The sequence below is a fragment of the Notolabrus celidotus genome, chromosome 20, assembly GCF_009762535.1.
Source record: "Notolabrus celidotus isolate fNotCel1 chromosome 20, fNotCel1.pri, whole genome shotgun sequence".
NCBI classification, from domain to species: Eukaryota; Metazoa; Chordata; class Actinopteri; order Labriformes; family Labridae; genus Notolabrus; species Notolabrus celidotus.
In genome coordinates, this window is record NC_048291.1 from 14,191,903 (window position 1) to 14,212,119 (window position 20,217).

At 38.8% G+C, this 20,217-nt stretch overlaps 1 protein-coding gene across 2 annotated transcripts; it reads right to left on the minus strand.

Moving 5' to 3' along the window:
* Window positions 1-1,286: 1,286 nt before the first annotated feature.
* LOC117831925 (transmembrane protein 235) lies at window positions 1,287-9,989 on the minus strand. 2 transcript variants are annotated; one of them, XM_034710832.1, is made up of 4 exons: window positions 9,613-9,989; window positions 8,332-8,409; window positions 7,886-8,023; window positions 1,287-3,027 (listed from the first exon to the last, which is right to left on the minus strand). In XM_034710832.1, the coding sequence occupies exons 1-4, from the start codon at window positions 9,782-9,784 to the stop codon at window positions 2,783-2,785; spliced, it is 633 nt and encodes a 210-aa protein (XP_034566723.1). In that variant the 5' UTR covers window positions 9,785-9,989; the 3' UTR covers window positions 1,287-2,782. The 2 variants fall into 2 exon arrangements, with proteins under 2 accessions (XP_034566723.1, XP_034566724.1); XM_034710833.1 differs by lacking the exon at window positions 1,287-3,027 and adding an exon at window positions 7,334-7,613.
* Window positions 9,990-20,217: the final 10,228 nt, after the last annotated feature.

Below are 20,217 nucleotides of genomic sequence, written 5' to 3' on the forward strand. Positions count from 1 at the left end.
TGTGTGATGTTTCATTGCTGTAGGAAATTAAGAGGTTCACTGAAAATGAAATCATTAGCAAGGTTTTTGATGATAAAACAGCACAGTATATGAAACACCATGAGGAGCTTCTTAGAACTAGAGATAATACAAAAAATATGTTTTTAGGTGGAGGGTATGAGCAAATCAAGAAAAAAGAAAGGAAACACCTTGGCCTTCATCTTCAAAAACCATGGTCAAAAGGCCTTTATTGAACTGGTGAGGTCTGAATGTAGAGCAAATTAAAAACTGTCAATTCCAACACACATCTTCTCAGAGCCTCCAGTTGTTAGCTTTAAACCGTTCACCTCTGGGTGATAAGCTAGTGCATGGTTATCTACCTGCAGAGCATAAAAAACATCTGGCTCCCTCCTAAATCGCTCGGGGGCCTTCAGTCTGGTCATTGTTCAAACATATGGAAATGTATTAGGGATCAAATTATGAAATAAGATGCTTTATAGGTTGCAAAACTGCATTTGTCGTGTACATATTGAAATGTCCTCTGTGTAAAGTGTGTTATATTGGAAGAACTAAAAGCAGGCGATAAAGACGGACTCTCAGAGCACAGGTATACCATTCCATAAGGACAAAAACGTATGCCTGTAGGGTTAGACATTTCACTGGGAAGTAACCCATGTATTCTGAAAGCTATAGATGCTACGTATCACAGAGTGAAGAAGAGACAGGATCAAACCACTCAATCAACGTGATAGTCTCTAGATTTTCAAGTTAAGAGCAAACCACTACCCTGGCCTTAATGAGGATCCAGCTCTGACTTATTTCCTGTGAAGTGTGGCCTATTGTTGAGGGAAATAGATTTGAATATACTTGTATTGTGTGTTGGTATGTTAATATGAGGTTATGTTTATTTATTGAACACTATGATACTTCTATTTTTCTCTTATTTGTATAAATACATCTTGAGCGGCTGCCCGCTGCTGACCTTTGTATTTACTTCTTGATTGCCCCTTGGTGACCACATGAGCTTACTTGAAAGGGAACTCTAATTCAAACTCTGATTGCTAAATGTTTTCACATGTGGAGTCATTAATCCTTTGTGCATGAGTCGTGTTAACCCATAGTCTGTATAATAAATGAACAGTCTCTGAGACATTACCCATCTGTTGAAACCCTGTTTTGAAGCCTATCGTCACGGGTGCCATATTGGAAATGCTGAACTCAACCAAACTTGTGTCAAACCCTCCTGTATAGTGTGTGCCGTTAGGGAAATGAGCTATTCAGACTAAACTCACTTTTTTTCCAGTCTGTAAACATGTTTATTTTTGCTGTAAAGATCAGCTTTTTTGAATTGGTGTGTATGTGGTTTACGTTACTTCTGGAGCTAGCATCAAGAGGACACTCGAGGAACTGCAGTTTTTTTTGCACTTCTGCATTTAAATAATTTCTCGCGGCCAGAGGTTCCTGCTTGGTTTTACCACATGCATCTGTAACTTCTTGAAGAAGGCTTGACTCTAAAACATGTCTGAGTAAACCGTTTTTAATTAAGTCTTACATTTAGCCAGTTTAAAAAAGGCATTTTAACCATTTTTCTTAAGATGAGTGCTAAGGGTTTTCCTGTCTTTTTACAACATCACAGTAAAGTTTAAAGGGCTGCACACCTCTAAATGTTCAATTCTACCTCCAGGCTGCAGAGGTCTCATTTCTAGAAATGTCAAAGGACAGACAAGATATTACAGTATAAAGCCTTTGACTACTGCAAAGCAGGCAGTAACTCATGCACATATTCTGTACTGCTGATGGAGCTTGCAACAACCCCCAGAGTGCACTTCCCCTCAGCCCTGTTTCCAAGATTTAAGCATCTACCATAAGGATAGGAACAGGAATAAGATAACATTTATGTATTTTCATAACACACAACAGCCAACATTTTTCTTAACTGCTACTACATCGACCAAAATGTTTTTAAAAGCTGCAAAATACAAATTTATCTGGCACATACATCAACCATGTAACAGCTGCTTTAATACCAAAAGCTAGACCAGCTCTGTGTGCTGGCGTCTGGTTGGCTCATTTGGTTCTTTGCAGAATCAGCAATGTTTCCACCTGACTGATACACCCTGAACCACTGATATGAACTGCATTTGAAAGCATCATAAGATTGGGATGTAGAGGAGGAACAGAAGTCCTCCTCAAGATGAAGAGTTCATAAAGCACACGTCAAAACGGAAATGATCCCATTCAACTTAACTTGACGTTTTTGATGCCTTCCTATTTACATTTGGTTCATAGATGAGGCCGTTCTCTAGAAATTACAGACATCTTTCAAGACTTATCTCACAGAAAATCTACAGTGTAATATATAATAATGGGACCAAGAGACTCACAGGATTGTAGCTTTAAACATAAATGTACAGTATTTGGACAACAACAAGGCAGAAACTTTTAGACAAAAAAAAAATAGAAAGTTAATCTCTAGATTAAACACTCTCAGGATGGGTTTCCACTTTTATCTATTTGTGCGGCCCTCATTTATCATTGCGGACAAGGACCCTGGAAAGAAAAGTATACTCGCAGGATAAAAGGTAGCGGTAGTCATTGCAAACCAGCATGAAATGAAAAAATAACAGCTCCTGAAACGGCTTCACTTCTTCAGCATGTATGGTGGCAGCAATGCAAGTGATGCTACTTGCACACACTCTCTTCTCTTAGCACCTGACCAGCTTGGCTCTTAAAATAAATCGATGGCGATGAAAGCAATCCATTTCAAGCTTTGAGTGTCACTTCAGCATCAAACATCAACACCCTATAACATGGCAACGGACACACCTAAGTCATAGTGTCCCTTCATCTGGATGATTCTGGCAGCCAACATGAGCAGCAGGCCAGTGGCCACTTCCAGGCTGTAGGAGAGCCAAGCTGAGGCAAAGGACCACCCGAAGGAGACTTTCACGTTGGCGAGGCTCTCCGGGGATACTACCCGCTGGAACTCATCCATGGCCTGGTTGGAGTATTTGATGTAGATGCTTATTCCAGTGAGGGTAAATAGACCTGACAAGGCATAGAAACCAAACAGATATCACCAACAGCAAACAGAATCTTCCTTGTCATGGCACAATAATTTTGGCATGGGAATGCTTTCATCTTGAGGAGTTGGAATGACCTCTACATGACCTGCCTGAAGGCTATGTGAGGAATTTATTGATTTTTATTTTCTATTCTGATGCCTCTTCATTTCAGATCAGCTACAAGATTGTTTTTTTCTTATACAAAATTTTGATGCCTTTGTTCGGATTTCCCTTAAAAAAGCCATGTCGATATTTGCCACTCACCCGGAAGTGGCTATGTTTAGAACTCTGCTGAAAATGTTGTCAGTGAGAAATGTAGCTCTAGCGAAAGTTCAGACAGGAAGACTATAAAACAATCACAGCAGTTGTTTAAGTCTCCTCTCCCTCATTCAATAGCTCACACGCTTCCAGCTTCACGCTCTGGAGCTGTCATTGGTTAATCAGCGGCGGCTGTCATCCAATAGCTCAGTGGCAGGCCCTTATCGTCAACTCTCTGCTGTCTTTTTAAATGTGTCTCTCTCTCCTGCTAGTTCCTTCTTGCATTGATGGTGCGCACCCCTCCACCTCCCCATCTCCACCTGGTCTCTGCAAGTCTTCAATACCTAGGATCATCATCAACCACCACCACCAGTGTCTGGACTCTAGAGGGATTTCTTCAGCTGCCAAATTCACGCATCCTACGCTCACAACATTATCCCCATAGAGTCCTTACGCCAAATATTTCTGTCAAGTTTCATCATTCATTCAGTTGTAATAAATAACCTTTAATATTCAAATTGTGTCTCTCCTGATTGAAGTAATTGTGTGAGCTGGAGGAGGTTTTCTGTCTTTCAGATAATATTCTTTTTCCATGATATTTTGCACTCATGGCTGATACTGGAGCAGGATTAGCAAACAGACGTGCTTCTTCTGTTTAACATTTCTGACAGAGAAACTTTACAACTGCTAGGTAACGGAGCAAAATGACTATGAATAGGATTTACTGTTTATGCCAGTGTGCGGATGCTCACTGCTCTTTGAGGACATAAGACTCAAACTGTGTGCATGATTACTTCATTCAACAGTTATTGGCTCCCTGGAGTACACATCATGCCACCGGGCATCAAGGACGTGTAAGGAAAAAAAACACACACATGGTCACCTGTTTTAAGGTACTTATGGTAAAGAATAAAATACACCATCTCTCTTCAGCCTGTATAAATACCCATATTCCATTAATATGCTTTCATGACAAATGCACAACTGGCATGAGCCACATCTTTACGACAGTAGGTGATGGTGCTCATGGGAAATGAAGTCTTTATCTCAGAAAACCCTACGGATTGCGTCCAACGGGGCCGCCGGCATCAACATAACATGAAATTTCCTCACAGTAACTTCAATTAGACTCTGTTATCAAAAGGATGTATCACTCTGAAACACTTTATAAAGTAATAATGCATTATTGGTGGTCCTTTTTTCAACGTAATTATCTTTCCCACTCCTGCTGGAGATTTTGAGTCAATAGACTTCAACCTATTAGTCCGATAATAAGAAGCCGTTAGAATAATGTTAAAGCATTAAAGATTTCGAGTACTCCACAAGAAGAAAGAGCTTTTTCTGTTTCATTTCTGAATCATTCCAGAAAGTTTATTCTATCTTTCACTGGATATTTTGCAACTGACTGTCCTTCATTGAGTGTCAAGCAGTTTGTCGAATCTGCGGGTGAGCCAGAGCAGGTCAGAGATCGGTGAGAACAGCAGGTCCTGCTGGCTTCGTTGGTTTGCAAGTCTAGCAATCAATTTCTCAAAGACTTGTCCAAACACAGTCTTTCACTTGAAGAAAAGCAATACCAATTACTTCGTTTAATGGAGTTCAGGTTGCTTTTTACAACAACCTTGAGTTGCAGAGTCAAAACCAGGCAAGATTAAAAACTGTTCAAGGTGAGAATGTCAACTTTTACAGATCTCTTATTCACAGAGGCCTGTCCAACGAGACAGATTCATCAGAGCTGCGGTACTCCATTAGCATTTGGACTAAAATTTCAAGGACCTATCACTGCATTGCTTAACATTAAACTTGTGTTTGAATAAACCATCCCAGATACAAAACTCAGAGAAGGATGTTAAGTTATAAATTCCATTGCCCTTTACATTTAAGTTGGTTTTCAAAGTGGCAGATATCTGAGCTTGCAGGTCTATTGATGTCAAGATGTGGTCAGGACATTTTGTGCAAAGCATGAAATTAGCTGTTGCTTCGGTGTGACAGGGAAGGCCGGCTCTGTCAGCTGAGATGCTGAGGTATATAATAAGTCCTTCTACAGCTATGACAGATTCATGCATTCCCTCAATCTCAATCTAAATTGAGATTCGAGCCTATTGCGTCTGAATTTGTGCCTAGTCAAATGCATTCTTTGAAGAGTATTGTGTTTTTTGAGACTGCCCAACAGCTAAACTCACAAACAAAAAGAGAAAAGGGCAATCTTTCTGTTTCTGTATTGCTGCTGAAAGCACGAGCCTCCACTTTCATTTTAGAAATTTGATAAGGTCTCCTTACTTTAAAGTTTAAAAAGCGCCTCCTTTTGCCACCAAAGAGAATAATAGATGGTGTTATATTTGAACGCTTATTCTGTCAAACATAATTATTGTATAGCTTTATAACTCTTGACCATTTGACACTCTCTCTTTCATGCACAGAAGAAAAAATCTGTAAGTGTTACAGATGTTTTGTTTCTCATGCTGCCATTCAAACATTACACTTTGGTAAAGTGATGCTTCAAGCCAAATGCTATCACATGGAATCATAATCATAAGTTATAGGATATGAAATGATATGTTATTTGATTTAATTCCAATGGGAACATGAATTTTTGCACCAAATATCATGGCAATCCATTCGATATCCGTTAGGATAATTAGCTTAAAACCACCCATGAAGCATCATTGGGGAAAAGCTAGGGAGAAACCACGGTCAGAAGCTGTTAACTCCTAAAAACTCCCCAAAATATTCTGAGGGGGTTGCATGTGTAGAACAGAACAGCTGAAACCTGTACCCCAACTTTACTTGAAATATCCTTACCAGCACTCAAGTAAAATTTTGAGAACTTGTCCCTTGTCTAATCACATCCTGTAGCAATATCAGTAGTATTCTGTAGGAATCCTTCTGCTGTCTCATAACATTCACTGCAAATCTTTTCTGTGGTACATGTGAGGAAATTAAGCACTTCTGGTTTGTGCATTGCATAGCGCTTTTGTCAGAGACCAACCTGGCAGCAGTGGTAACAAGCAGGAAAATTTAAAATACAGAAATAATCAATCTTCACGCTTATGGTCTGGTTTGCTGGTATACATGCCAAAAAACGAATCAGTATTCATATCACTGTTTTATGTAACCATCATATAATACCTTTTAGAAGCTTTAAGTCTTCGCTAAGGATTTGCATGTTTGGTCAACTACACAATTAAACATCATCACCCTCTCTAGTCAGCACCAAAATAACTAGTGGGCTAAACATATTATTACTATTTTCATTACTCTGGGTCCGAAATGCTGGTCATCTGTTATTTCTGAGCTGTAGCACAGCCTCTCTCCACTTGGAGGGGCTGGAGTGCCATAATGCTAGACTGCTCTACTACCTGGATGTAAACAAGCACAGAGCCGAACAGTCTGGCAGTATTTTCATCTAGAAAATGGAGATAAAGTTATATATAGGTTGTGTCTGGTTAAACTGGAATAAAACCACTCAACCAGAGCAATGCGTAACCCCAAGCCAGAGGATGTTAACCTGCAAGGAGGACTGTAGGCTGGCAGTGCTAGCTCTGCTAACATTTGCCACACTTGGCAAACCAATTTGAAATTGTTTACCCCTGAACGCTTTGATGCTATTTTTAGCTGTGTTAAATGAATCGTGCTCAATTTTGACTGTTGGAAAATCCAACTGTGTAAGAGTAGGGTGTATCAAAATAGTAATTTGGGGTTTCCGACAGAGTCTGATTGTCAATCAAGAACAAGCTCATCTGCAATTTAGTGCTACTCAACCATGACCGGCAGTCACTCCACATGATCAGTAATGTTGATTATGACAACATACCTTGTAGGTTTGGTGTCTGGAAATCATGTTCAGGCTCATAGAGAACCATTTTCACTTTTTGCAATTGAAAAAGGGTAAGAAAGTATCATCTAAAAACTAGTTCTCTTTTTATTCACAGCACTCTACAGCTTCATGTTGTTTGGTGTAAAATAAATGATTTTGCACATGGGTGTCCTTGTCAGAGCATCTTTCACTGTATAATTATAATTATCTCGAACGCATTATGTAGGGCTGGTTGAAAAACTTAAAAAGAAACACAGATTAAGTAAAGACAAAGGAGTGCATTACAGCAGAGTATCCTCACTTCTGTGGTTTTCAAAGTGGTTTTCACTTTGATCTATGAATATCCTCATACATCTTGTCTAATTACAGTGTGACCATAAAGGTCATTACCCTAAACAACTTAATTAGCGTGACAGACATATTTACAGGTAGCTGTGAATTCAACATTATGTCAACTTCAAGATGAACATGTTTTCTTATTGGCCCTTCAGTCGGCTCTGGAAATGTATGAAATAGATCACAGAAGTTGCCATAAGTCTAAGGAGAATCATATTTCTAAGGAAGTATTTAAAATGATACAACAATGCTTCTTCACAAAGTTCCCACAGACTCAAGGGTAACATTATGCATACAATATGCAACCCACATACTTTTTCTGAAAAACTGAAAAGTGAATGACTCACTTTAGTCAAGCCTGCACCCAATGATGCATACTGTAAATGCTACAGGCAAAGATGAATAAATGTATAGTAATATGCTGAGGACTTACTACAGAAGAGAAAATATGATGCCGATCCAACCAGCAAGCTGGGGCTACAGGCCAGCGAGCTGACGAGTCCAAAGATCCATCCAAACACCAGCAGCACCAGGCTGAGGGGCAGGATGATGACCACTACCTTATGTAAGCCTGTGGATACACAGCATGTGAAAGCACACAACGGTTACTGAGCTTATAGATTCTCAAAGCATCATCCTGTTATTGTTCTGTCACAACAGATCAGCTGAATTTTTAGGTTATTGCAAAGTTGAACCATTTGAAAACCGTCTGGGAGTTTCAGAATGATTTAAGCCATCCAGGGAGACATCGGTTTTCATTTTCACTATCAGTAAATTAACTTGTTGAATATTGAACTCATCCTGAGACAGTTTGGACATCATATTACTGTATCACCTTATTACCAACTCCTTTGTTGGTTAATTAATAAAACCACTCACCAAGAAGCTGCTTTTCTGTCTCCGACAAGCTGGACATATTTGCTGTGAAAGAGGGGATGACTGAGCTTCTGTTTGCTCCTGAAAATGTCAAACAAAAAGGTTACACATGACAGAACATAAGGACAGAGCTGTGGGACTGAAACTGGATTTCAACAATTTCACATTTTTCCTAGTAATGTTTTTTTTCTACAGCTGTGCACAAAACGAGTACACTACAAGAAATATTACATATAACGAATTCTAATTAATCAAATCAATTAAAGACATCTCAGTTTTACATGTGTTTCCTCAGCCCTGAATGTGCGACGGATTTGCACCAAGAATGTGTTGTGCATCCCACTATGTCACAGGTGTGAGCACTGCATGAAGAGTTTCAACCATTATGTAGGCTCATTACTTGGCATGTAAATGTGGATGCCAACAGCACCAAGTAGGAGACCTCTGGGATCAATTTCTGCATCCAACAAGCACATTATGTTGCAGCTGTGAGGAAAAAAAGCTCTTTGGAATCTGTCTGCAGTCTCCTGCATGCTCACCTGCGGCTGCTTGCAGGGATGTACGGGGATCACTACTACAGTTTTTAATTAGGGGGGGATATTACAGATCTACTGATATATGTCTAATATCCCTTCTGCATATATTGGCTATATTCAATGAATGCAAAGTGAAATATATAGTTTCTTATAGCTTACCTGACAATTCACTACAAAAACGCCTTTACTTTTTTTCTCCAAGTTGATGACGCCCGAACTCACCTTTATTGTGCAAGTGTCTCTCAAATGAGATCCATGGCAGCATTTAAGTTCATCAAATCCTCCGCCCTCTCAGTGGAGTGATAAGAAATAAATCAAGGCTTGTGCCGTGAACTGTTACGCAGCAACAGCATGCATCTATGATCGATGGAAATGTACTCGTAATTGAACTCCTTGAGACAAGTTGGCTACATTGATTTTCATTGTTTGTCAATACTAGATACGATCAGCGTTTTCAGTGTTGCATCTTAATACAGAAATCTGGCATACTGTAGCCTAATACCTGGTCAATTCAAAATAATTATAATGTTACAACGACTGCATAAAGAGCGCAGTGACGGTGCTGCAAAATGAAAAGGCATATTTAAGATACCTCGTAAGAGAAAGCGCAAAAGTTGTTTTAGAAGAAAATTAAAAATAAACGTATAGCAGCTCACTCCTTACAGGCTACCTGAGCATCTTCTCTTTGTATGAAAGCTTTTACAAATTACAGCCTGTCACAGACTGCGCTTAAGTTGAAATCACATACCTTCAATAATTCTCCACAGTCCAGAATGTGAACTCAGGTCGTCGGGACCTGTGTGGTTGTCTTTGTTCACATCGATGATGTACCAGTAATCAGTCCCAATAGCCAAGGCGAGGAGGCTGAAAGTGAGCAAACCTGCGAACCCAGCAGCAAGGACCACCAATCCGTACCTCATTGTTGGCAATACAGTCCACAAGTAGCCTTAATGGTATTCTCTGAAGTTTCTATTATCTTACAACGATGCTATTTGTACAGACGCTCCAAAAGATGCCATGCGTAAAAGCTCTCCAGCTGGATCCATCCCTGTTACGTGCTGGCTCCCCATGCAACCAAGACACAGAAACTGGTTGCAGGGGCGGAGCCAGGGAATGGCCAGGGGGGTGACCATCCCCTGCAATCTTATTCGCCACCTGAGTGGTCACCCTGAAATTCCAAACCACAATTGGCTATTTGCCTTGTTAGAAGCAGCAGTTATATTGAATTCTACAATTTGGGTTGTGTTTCAGCCAGCTGCAAGTAGCTTCTATGCATTCTAATGTGTGAAAATGTATTTTGTTCAGTTACCTCTAACAGTGAAAATTATATCCAAGAATGTTGCTTCTTTTTGGATTAATTTATCTTAGAAGTTAAAGTAGATGTGATAAGAGGAGATAACCCTCCTAGGTGTAGGGTAAGCCCCTAAAGTGTACCATGAATGGCCACCCCTACAGAAGTCTGTACCCCAGTAGCCCACCCCAATCAAAAAGTCTGGCTCTGCCACTGATAGGTGGGAAATTATAAAATAACAAAATTGATTTCTGCAGTGCTGTCCAATTTTCTTCAAAAGAAATGAGATAAGAGGGGAGAGATGTGCTTTTCTCAGCGCTAGTTGACCACACACTGCCTCTTACCGGCAGCGCTCTTTGAGAGATCCACATAGTCCAGTTACGGGAGTCTTTTATAATGGCCACCCTGGTCAGCTGATATTTGAAGGGTCCTGCAGGTGGGGCAGGCAGGTTAAATGACTGAAGTATGTGTAACACACAGCATGCATGAGTATCTCCTAGAACGGGAAGAGCATTAGCACACTGTTGTGAGTTTGACAAGCTAATGTGTTGTAGCTTGACTATGTGGCAACTAGCTAGCACTTAAACATTCAAATAAAAAGAGGAGACATGATGGAAACCTTTTTAGCTACAGCTAACATCAGTACCAACCTAAAGTAGGTGTATGACAAATGAAGCCATCAATGACTATATCTCCCTATTTGGAAATGAATCACAGCAACAATTGATTTAGGCCTATTTCACTCTTCTCTTTGAAGCCACCATGTAACAGTAAACCTGGCACATTTGGCAACCACATGGCCTAACTGGAGTTTGTGTCTCTGCCATGTCTTTAGTGTGAATGGGTCCATTAACCATTCACATTTGGACACTTCATTTACCCTCAAATGTACGAGCGTCCACAAACGCTGTCCTTGACTGAGTTGTTCACTCTCAGCCCACAAAGTCAGCTCAAGATAATTAGAAGGCATTAATGTGGAGCATTATAGCTGTTCAGTTTGTAATTATTTTGCAGCCTGCAGCATTTACTTCATTTTGTTTATTTTTGAAATATAATATATTATCAAACATTTTACTTGTTGGAAATATAGTTTCTTGATGTAAAAACAACGTAAAAGAAAATAAGCACATGTCCCACAGCCGTCTCCAATTACATTCAGTTAAGTGGAAAATAAAATTCTAAAAATATACTTATCTCAGAACTACACCCTTAAACTCAGCTGTTAAACTGTGCTACAGTTCTTGTTTGTGTTAGCTCAGCTGGGTGAACATTTCTTACTTGTTAAAAAGTTAAATTCAGACATGCTTCTCCGTCTTAGACAAGGAAGAAAGAGGATGGAGGATGCAGTTGGCTGCTTTAGAATAACACCTGTCATATTTGACAACAACAGCTTGGAGGATTTGAGGGTATCTTAGTGAAACTATCAAAAAGTTATTATAAAGAAACATGCATACAACCCATTAACAACAAAATAAATAAAGATATTCAAACAGTGTGCTTGATTGTCCTCTGAAATTCCACATTTTATTTACTTTAGATCGTAAATTAAGTGTGAATTTATCCTCTTTTTCCTAAACTGTTGCAGCAGCTGACAGCCCTAAATGAAGAAGAAACTGATAGAAAATAGGACATCTTTATACTTTCTTCTGTGACCTTGTAATCAATATATGTTTGAAGTCCTATAAATACATCATGGCAAGTTTTCTGACACATTGCTGTCAGTTTCACAGAAAGCCCTGCTTTTCACAGTAACAGACTTGCAGTGTCTCCTCACCTTCTCACCTAGGTCACATTGTTATGGCACAGGAACTGGTTGCAAGATGCAACAGTTGGAACAAGATGTTCAGGAAGACTCTCAGATCTTTTATTGTCATTGTGTGTCCTCCATATGCTCCACATAGTAGAAACATGGATTGATAGATGATTGAACCCTCTCAAGCTTCCAGCTCCCTCTTCAAACCTCTTCCCCTTGAGCAGGAGTTTAGGTCTTTCAGTGCAGGTTTGTTCTTTACCTGAACTGAAATGTAAACACTCTTGAAGAGGAAGAGCTAGTGCTTGAACAGCATGCACTTGAATATGTTTTAGGGACAGCAAATCAGAACTTTGTGTTAAAGTACCGATACTTTTTTTATGATTTGAAATGTATTAGCTTTTACAAACATTCAAATAAAGACACACAAATAATGACAATACAATAAAATTAAAAAATACAAATACATATAAAATAAAACAATAGACAAAGCAGAACAAACAAAAAAACAACAAAACAACAACAACAAAAACAGACAAAACAAATTCAGCCAAAAAACATAAATTTGACGGATTATTTCCAGCAAAAAACAGTGAACATAACAACTCTTCTAATGAGAGAAACATATCATACCATACACATACTGATATACACATGTTAATAATTATGTGCATAGGCACATATATATGTATGTGTATATGTACACATATTAAAGAAAATTAAAATAAATACATAAATAAATTAAAAGGGGGATGCGGAGTGGCTGTATTGGTTTTTAATACTATTAAATACAAGAGAAAGACAAAAGTTAGAAAAGGGGCGTCCTAATGTTTTCCCTTACAAGATGTTAATATAAAGGAGAAATTTTTCCCACTTTTGTGGTATTTATCTAACCTGTTAAGCAATGAAAAAGAAACCCGTTCATATGCTGCCACCCTAGCAAGAAGGTTATGCCAATCAGTGACAGATGGTGTATGGGCTTACTTCCATTGTTGAACGAGCCAGCCTTCTACCCAACATGAAAGCGGTCACTCTGGACCCATTCTGTAAATGGTAAATGAGACTTTATCTTTCAAAGTTGATGGGTCCCCTAGAACAAATAATTGGATGCAGAAGGGGACTACCTGACCAATGATTCTCTGAATTAATTCATGCACTGCTCTCCAGAAGTCCTGTACTTTTGGGCAAAACCATAGGACATGAGTGAGTGTACCATGGTCAGGGTACTTCCAGCACACAGGGCCCCCTTTGAGCTTAGCCCTAAATAATCTAGATGGTGTCCAGTATATTCTATTGATTATCTTGAATTGTATTAACCTGGTACGAATGTCTTGCGACACATATTTTGAATTGCGCCAAACAGCCATCCACTAAAGTACCGGTACAAAGAACTCCAGGTTTCCTAAGTGTGTCAAAGCTATTTTTGCCGTTCTGATTAATGTATTGAGTTAAGAGGGCAATAAAGTATCTTATTTAATTTTTCACTATCTCCTACACATTTACATCACAGAAGAAGAAAGATGGAGTTCAAAAGCATAGGATGGGTAATACAGATAGCTTTGATCCCTGCAATCTTCAAAACTTTAGCTGCCGCTTTGAAGTTGAACTGCTTTCAGTCTCCACAAATGCACCTGCTGTGATGTTGGAAGGTCTAGAGAACATTGCAGCACTTATGGAAATAGACTCGATTGAATCTGTATTTGTCATGTAGGGGAGTCAGAAGGGAACATTACAATAAATAAGCTGTGCCTCGGAATAGACTTTGTTGAGATCTGAGTGTAATTCAGACAGACAAGCCTGTATGTGGGAGGAATTGAGTGTCATTACTGAATGTCTTGAATCAGAATCGCGGTTCACATGTTTTTGTGGAGTAACTAAAGCAATAATTATCTTCTGATCATTGCACAGCTCAAAGAGAGTTCTTTTTTGTAACTGTAGAAGGATATTTGATTTTACTTTAGTTTAACAGAAGCAATATAGCAATTTAATGATCCAAGACAATAAGAGGAATTCTCTTAGCTATTAAGATTCTTAATAGAACATATTAATACATGCAGACTTGACACTTCTCTGCACAAGCTGTAGACTTAGAGTCATTTCATATCATTAGTCATATTTAAGTTATATTATGCCCCTTTGTGTGGAGCAGAAATAGAGTGCCTATGTAGATGTTAGCATATTATTATTATTGCACTTGAATGTTTTCAACCATGACATTTCAGATATTCACAGTTTTGCATTTTGAAGGTTTGAGATATGTGCCGAAGACCTTTACCACATTTATTCAGAACTTTAATCTTAATGTAAAAAGCTTCCCTTTTTCCTTTATTGACTGCCATTTTAAGGAAAGAGTATTAATCAAATGGCACATGCTTACTGTAGGCAGTTACACTACATTATGGCAGACTTTTCATTATTGTTACAGTGAAAAGTCATCATGCTTATCTATGTAATGCGAAGCGCACATATTTTTTTTCCACTAAGTACCAGCCGTGAAAAATTGGCGTAGTGTAAATTAGAGATTCACAATGCAGAAAATAAACCGTATTGGAAGTTTTATTGAAAGACATTTTGTGAGTCACATTTTTTAATTTTAACTGAAAAAAAATGTTATTAATTCCTATCGATGACAATTATTTGAGTCATACTGAATAAACTTTGTTTTCTCACCTTGAAGAGAATATTCATAGGTGGTTTATCTCTGCAACATGACTACACTTCATCATGACGCTAACACAAATTCTACCATTGACAAAAATGGCAGCTTCTTGCACTTTTCTGAGAATCGTGAAAATTATGATACAGCTGTAGTGAGGAAGTTTGTTTTGTTAGAATTGATTTTAAAAACCCCTGTAGGCTAAACGGTAGATCTTACTACTTTGCTTATCTTATCTTGTACATACTTAAGTAATATTTTCTCAAAGAAATCTAATTCAGCCTTCTTCAAATAGTCAAATGTGTCAAAACTCAGGAGCTGTCAGACTGTCTCCTTGAAAATTCTCCAATCCACAGATTGCCCTAAACACATAATCTTTAGGTACAGTTCAATAGTGGACACATTGTTTGCGAAGTGTCTTCAAGTGTTACAGCCATCTCTTCTTCTTGTAAAAAGCCAATGTTTAACTACAGTATTGGTTTTTTACCTAGCACAAAGCATTGCTTCTTCCAGCTCTTTTAAGTGGTCTTCTGACCACTCAGAGCACTTCCACATTACAAGTCAAATTTATCCGCTCACACCACATTCACACACTGATGGCAGAGGCTGCTATGTTAAGCACCCATTAGTATTAAGTAATCCCATTCACACACTGATGACACAGCCACTGGGAGCAGGTGGGGTGAAGTGTCTTGCCCAAGGACATTTCGGCTTGTGGACAGTGGGACCAAACTCCCAACCTTTCAATTGACAAATGGCCGACAACCACTGAGCCATAGCTGCCATACAGTCTGCACACATTGAAGGTGGCTACATCTATTCTATTTTCCAAGATTAATTAGAGGAATGCAAGAGGATTCCACTCAGCAATGTTGTTTCTAAACTGTCAAAGCAAGTGTGAAGGTGTGAAAGCAGAGTGATTAGGAGGAGCTTTAGGAGGAGGGGAAAGGAGAGGTAAGAAAATGACACCTCATTGAATCTGGAAACAACGTTTCTTTTCGTTCTTTTTTTGTTGATGTTTGCAGATGGGACTCTGGGTTTCCAAGTCTGTCTGTGTACACCTGTTACAATGGAATTCATGTCTTTTCATCCGTTTACGCCACCTAGGTAATCAGCCTTCCTGTTGTCTAGTCAGGACCAGATCAAATTAAGGTATAGCTTTGAACTGAATGTTAAGTGTCGGTGCACTTACTCCTCTGATTTGCTATAATGAGGTATGTCAGAGAAGGTCTTGATGGCCAGCTGAATGAAAGAAAATTGTCCTAACTTTGTCTCCAAAAGCTTTAAATTTATGTAATTTGCAGTCCTTTGTATGTATTGTTATATGCTTAGTGCAATTTTCAGATGGAAACCCGGGATATCTGATGGTTGTGGAGGGTAAAGACATAGTTTGCACTTTTAATTTTCTCCCTAGAGATTGATAATGTATTATCGCATCTTTAACTAGATTTCATTAATAAGAAAAACATATTTCATTTTAGTTAATTATTGTATTGTTTTCATCAATAATTTAACAAAACACTTGTCACATTTGATGACAAAAAAAGAGGAGGACCCGTGTTCAGGCAAAAAAATAATGGATTTATTAAAAACAAAAACAAAAAGGCAAACTAAGAAAACTTACTCTCTATGTAAATCCACCAACTGAGGAAAATAACACTTAAGTCAATAGACACAGGAGAAAGCACTAGAAAAACTTAACAAACAGACACAGAAGAGAGAAAACACAGAATGAGTACCCTAAGGGTAATCAAACACGGGTGTGACACGCAAATGTGTGAAGCTAATCAAGGCAGGGCACGCCATAGACATAACAAAGAGTAGACTCCGCATCGACCGCTACTACCTATTGGCGCTGACGAGCCATGGGGCCGCCATCTTGGTCCGGTCACCCGCTCCACTCAGTGTAATCTGTTTGGCAGGCGCAATTAATTGTCAGCGCATTTAATCAATCATAACTCGCTGAATATTAAACTGATTTTCATGCAGGTGTTTTTTCTGCAAACGTCATACATGTAGATATGATACAGGACACATGGTTCGGCGTATCTTAATATTCATAGTGGGCGTAATAGTAATAGAATATTCTGATATGTGATATATGTGATGTATGATAGGTATTTTGCCGCACAGTGCTCTGGCATCTGGAAGTCTCTGCTGCTTCAGTTTATGTTTACAGGTAGGATCATGGGTAGGATGACCGGACCAAGATGGCAGCCGTATTTCTTGTGCCCCAGCAGCCAATGCGGCTTCTACTCTTTATATGTCTATGGGGCACACAATCACAGAAGAGGGAAAACCCAGGGAGAAAAACTTGCCTTGACACACTGGGGAGAAATACTACAAAATAAAACAGGAAACACTACACATACGAGTACAGAATGGACCAGGGCAAAGAATAACAATATGACAAAGGAAATGATAACTACAATACAAACCAAAGCAAAAAGAAAAACTAAAACTAAAGAAACTCATGACATATCCCCTGTTATCAAACTATGAAGCACAGTAATAAGTAGCATATTTGCTCCGTAAAGGTGAAGCTGAAGTTCCCAGCAGCAGACAAGGGAAATACATGTAAAAGTTGCTGCAAGGATATTTGGTTTGTATAGATTTTGGCGCCCCCCTGTGGACTAAGTGATTTCTGCCTTTCATGTCCTTTACATGCTTAGAGTGTTTTCAGACAAAAAATCGCATCCTGCTGACTTTTGATGGTCACTTATAGTGAATACTTAAAAATGGGAAATCTAAATAAATTGTTGTTTCTTCTGCTGCTTATACATGCCCACAAACACCAGTTTAAGACATTAAAATTACAATATCAAAATAGTCAATCTTGTGGCTGATTGTCTTGTTTGCTTTTGTTGTTCATCAAGCAGAATCAATATTAATTTCAGTCCATGTCATAACCAGGAAAAAACTGCTAACAGGAGCTTTAAGTACAATTACCTTTAAATTGTATTAAGGTGTTGGGTAAATATACTAAGCAGATTACAGCCACAGGTAATCTCTTTGTTCTAGATATAAAGGGCATGCCTGTAAGACTTGAGTTGCTGTGAAGGGAGCTACATTAAAACTAATGAATTGCATGAAGTGATGACACTCAAGCAATTTCAAATTGAAGAAAGAATCTGAAGCAGTGGAGTGAGAAAGAAGTGAGATTACCAGACCTTGCATTTGTGCCTGAGGCTGATAGCTCCAGGCTAAATTAGCTGCTAAAGGCAGAAACTGCAAGTTAAGTGTTGCTGGTTAAATTTAATTGTGGATGATGAAGACACAGGGTTTGACCAAAAAGACAAATGAATGAAATTAAAAACAGCACAGCACCTCTGATCCTGGTGCATCAATTTTGATAATTTTGAAAGCTAGTCATGAGTCAAACAACACTATTGTATAGAAACACAATGCTAATTTAGTAATTCTGCACCTTGCGTCTATTTTGCTGAAAGGTCATAGCTGATCCGAGCAGTTACTTGAACTTCATCAAATGGAATTGCATACACTCCTACATAGTCCAACAAAACATCTGTTTTAAACAAGCACTTGTCCTCTGTCTAGTGTTAGTATTTTTCTGATTAAGTGTAAGCATGTGTCAGAAGAGCCAGAAAAAATATTATTATGTCAGGAACAACTGTAGCTTTAGGCAGTGTTGCAGCACAACACACACAGGACCAAAACAGTGTCAGTAATACACATTGACCTCTGGTCATCCATTCCCAGCAGAGCTCTTCAATTTCACAGTTCACATACAAAGAGACTGAAGAAGGAACTCACGTCAGAAAGTTTTGTTACACTTTGGATGAAAACATTTTTATTAAGCTTCACAGTTTATTTCTACTTTATTTGCAAGAACTGAAAGCGCTCTATTCTTTTGATAGACATTGCATGGTTAAAATTCTCGCCAACAGCAGAGTCAATGTCAGGCTAGGCAAGTTAATCTGTTAAAACATCCCCACTTCAGTGAGTAGTGTGTAATTATCTGGCCTAGTGAGCAGCAGATTAGTGGGCTGTGATTCTCAAAGAAAACCTTTGCCAGAGTAATTACAGAATCAAACACAAGCAGGGATGTCATTGTTAGATGTGTTTGGGCTGTAGAAGAGTGAAGCGTGTGCTTGTGTGTTATATCACAAGCACACACTCCATACACTCCACTCCATGGAGGTGATGGATGCTTCTCACTCTACTTACCTGTCGGCATTTTGTGACAGCTGATGTCAGTCCTGGATTTAACTCAGTGTTGTGGTTCATGGAAGCCTGAACAGATGTCATGAGGTGAACAGCAATGTGGGGGATTACTTACAGGTGTCTGCCCTTGATGTGCTTGAAGCAGTAAATTCCTCTTTCACAGCAATTGACACTGAGCATTACTGTAACAAACACTGAACTTAAAGAGGTACACAGTGCCACCCAGTGTAGCAAGGAGGAAATAACCTTGGCTGTAAACCCAACCATTCAGTTTCCACTGCCTTTATTTGTGGACAAATGCTTGCAAAGTTGGGAAATTCTAATTCACCAGCCAAACAGTCTCCTAGAACATCATAGCATCCAGTCACATTTGTTATTCAGTTTCCCTCTAGCAGCTATATTTTATATAAAAGTTACATGTTTACAATGTAATTGATTACATAAGTGTTGCCTCATTTCCATTAGTACGTCCCATTGAGCCAACATGGTCTTTATTAAGACCCTATACGAGTCATAGACTAAAAGTAGCTATCAAGTCATCAGGTATTAATAATAATTCTTCTCCTTCTCTGAATTAAACAGAAGGAAAAGGCATATTTTCCCATGCAATACAGTCCTCTTTATGGCTGGGCATATATTACTGTAGAGAAAGCACACATAACAATGAAATAATAATAGCCCACTAATGACGGCTTTGGCTGCTCCTGTTTCAGTGTGCTGTTTTTTGCATTACTGCTACCTGTCCAGCATGAATGCTTATTATTCCCAGAAAGCAGGATAAAGACTTAACGAAACAATGTGTTTATCCATCCACTTCTATTACGCAAATACAGCCCACTGAGACAAACACCTCGTGTCACTAATTCTCCTGTCAGGTGCCATTAAACCAGGAGGGTGCCGTTAAATCAGGGTGATGTGAAAGTGCCAGTTTAAGCTCAAACAGTGAAGGATGTGTAGGGAATACGCCAATTGTATTTGCTTCATGTTTAAACACAAAGAAACAGTTTTTTTTTTCACAGCATAAAAAAGGTGTAATATTTGTTTGCCAGCTAATCATCAGTAATGGTAGATGTGAACATTTCCTCTGACACCTGAGAGGGTGACACACTAGTAACCTTATTGACCTGAAAACAGACAGCAAAAAAGCTCTTGCGAAGTGAAGCACAGGTGACGCGAGGAGGAGCAAAACACTTATGTAAAACTGCTGATTCAAATGTGATATAAGAATCCTCATCCTGAACAGCACAATCTCTGAGAAGTAAAAATGCAAAAGAGTTAGCCATATTTCTGAATGAATATATTTGAAAAAGGATACAGTTATTATTTATGGTAGGATCAAATGTTGTTTTTCTTGTTTTCTGTCGGTTCTAAAATAAATAGACTGTTATAACAAGAGTAGCAGGTAAATTCTAGTATGAGGAGACTTAGTTGCCTTGTATCGGTATCAGTATCAGCCAAATTTAGTCTGAAA